Source organism: Populus euphratica, unplaced genomic scaffold (assembly GCF_000495115.2).
Source record: "Populus euphratica unplaced genomic scaffold, PopEup_1.0 scaffold1024.1, whole genome shotgun sequence".
NCBI classification, from domain to species: Eukaryota; Viridiplantae; Streptophyta; class Magnoliopsida; order Malpighiales; family Salicaceae; genus Populus; species Populus euphratica.
Window position 1 is genome coordinate 5,528 of NW_011500886.1, and position 2,565 is coordinate 8,092.

The window sequence follows — 2,565 nt, forward strand, 5'->3', positions numbered from 1 at the left end:
TATTCTTCTCGACAAGGGCATCTTTTCAACAATTAGTTGAGGCCATATGTAAGAACAGTAAGTGCCTCGGCAACCCCCTTTAATGTCTTTTTCTTTTTCAGTGAAACCGTTCTTTTTCAGTTGGATAAGCAATTTTACCTAATCCAATGGCTTGTTCAATTCCCTCAGCTATAATAACCAGGTCAGAGAAATGTTGCGCAGAGCTTCTAGCCAAGTATCCAAAGTACGGAGCTTTAAAGGTGTTGGAAAATAAAGCGATCATCTCTTTTTCCAACATGGAAGGATTAACTTATGCAGCTACCTCACTCCATATCCGGGCGTATTCCCTTATGGAATCCTTGTTGTCCTTCTCCATAGCTTGCAAGCTTAACCGATCAGGGCCCACGTCTATATTGAACTTATATTGCCTCATAAAGGCATCCATTAAATCCTTCCATTTTTTAACCTTGGTATTGTCCAATCGCATATACCAAGTGAGGGAAATGTCACTCAAGCTGTCTTGAAAGAAATGAATCAACAGTTTCTCATCATCAACTACTTCAACCATTTTGTTGCAGTATGCTTTGAGATGAGTTATAGAGCATTGAGTTCTCGTATATTTGATAAATTCTGGCACTCTAAACTTTTTAGGAATGACAACGTTAGGCACCAAACACATCTCAGCAGCCTTTATAGGATAATATAGGTGAATTCCCTCAAATGCCCTCATTCTTTGTTCTAAAGCAATCAATTTGTTTAGTTCATCTTCTTTCACTACCTTGTTTTTATTAGATTGCTTTATTGTAAGGTCAATGATAGATGACATTCTTATGGGATATACTGGTTGAGCAAATTAGAAATACATAGCCTATTGAGACACCTCATTTGCCCCCAGATTCTGTGGATTTTCGAGCATAGGTTTAAGCTGAGCTGTAGATTTTGCTTCTTCTGGTTTAGATCTTTGGGCCTATTCAAGTAGGCTAGTAAGCTTTGTGACTTCTTCTCTAAGACTTTTCGTCTCTTTTCGGTGTTGGGCTTCTAACTAGGCTTTTTCTTCGTTTTCCATTTGTTTTTTTTTCATAATCAAATGTTATAAGCGTGTTTCGATGGGGGACCTATATTTCACCTGGAGTGCAATATTATGACAGGTCATAATTGTATGTTCAAACATACATGAAGATGAATACAACATATTGGATATGGATTTGCCTTTTGGGGGGTGACATAATGATCGCTATTTTTTTAAATGTATGGTTAGATTCGAATCTGATATTCATTGCAATGCCGAGAGGAGATCTGTTTAGCTTTTTGTCATCTGAGCTTTTAGCCACATTCTTGGTGTCTTTCACTAAGCATCTAATATCTTTGAGTAACGGTATCTCACCGACATCTAGTCTAAAGCAGTCTCCCTTGGTCATTTGCAAGAATTCAAACTAGAGTCCATGCTCAATAATTGTTGTCTTAGGAATAGCAGTCATTATGTCACCCAAAAGCCTTGAAATAATGATGCTTACACGTTTAAGTTTTATCTTAGTAAAGTTATGCAGGAATCAGCCTAAAGGATAGGTTTTAATCATTAAATGTTTCAAGTTAATTTTGCTATCTAGTCTCAAAGGTCTTTCGCATGCTCAGTGATCACCCTCAAAAGGTTGATATCAGGTTTACAAGCAGTATGAAGATAGAGGCCCTGAGTAATATCAGTTCGGCATATCAACCACTATCGAGCAAACAATCATGCGAGAGTTGGATAGTTTCACGAGCCTTACCCAGGCTAAAGCCATTGGGGTGCCGTTACTCCTCCACTTATCTTAAAGTTGATACCACATGTAAAAAATGAGATAAGTGATGTGTGAAGACCTTAGATCCGTATCCAATATATATGCATGATAAACATGAATAACTATACATGTTAAAACAAATAAAAAAAAAAAAAAACGGTACGACAAAAAATACATGTTAAAACAAATAAAAAAAAAAGCAAAAAACGGTACGACAAAAAGTGTTTAGCAATAAAAAAGACAAATAGCAAAGCTTAGTCCTAAAGTCCCCAGTGGAGTCGCCATTCTGTCGCACCCGACATCGCGGCGGCCTTAAAAATATAATTCATGGAATGGAACGGATTTCCGGCATCCAGTTCTTTGATGGGGAATGATCTTGTTTAAGGAGTCGCCACCTAGTATTATGGTTACTAGGAACCCTAACTGGTCAACAGAGATTCTAATGGTCCGAGACTGGTTACGTAAAAAGGAAGATATTATCACCCCTTAAACGTCCTACCTAAGGCCGGCTGCATTGCTGATCTTTATCTTTAATTGCTAATATTTTGTTTTGTTTGGTTTATACTATGATGGTTTTGGGGGTAATATTCCTAACTCTGGCATCAGTGCATATTTAACTATAGATATTTCCAACTCTAGCGCTGGTAAATATCACGTAGCTATAAAAATAAAATAAATTTAAATCAGTTATTTTTTTATTCCCGACTCTGGCGTCAGTGAATAAACAAATCAAATAAATTTATTTTTACGCATCAAATAAAATTATTTTTACGCATTACAAAAAAAAAAAAATTTAGTATTTTTATTC

General features: G+C 36.4%; 1 protein-coding gene across 1 annotated transcript; it reads right to left on the reverse strand.

The window, feature by feature from the left end:
* Positions 1–289: 289 nt before the first annotated feature.
* LOC105116715 (uncharacterized) lies at positions 290–709 on the reverse strand. Its single transcript, XM_011014173.1, has one exon. The coding sequence runs from the start codon at positions 707–709 to the stop codon at positions 290–292; it is 420 nt and encodes a 139-aa protein (XP_011012475.1).
* Between the last annotated feature and the right edge of the window lie 1,856 nt (positions 710–2,565).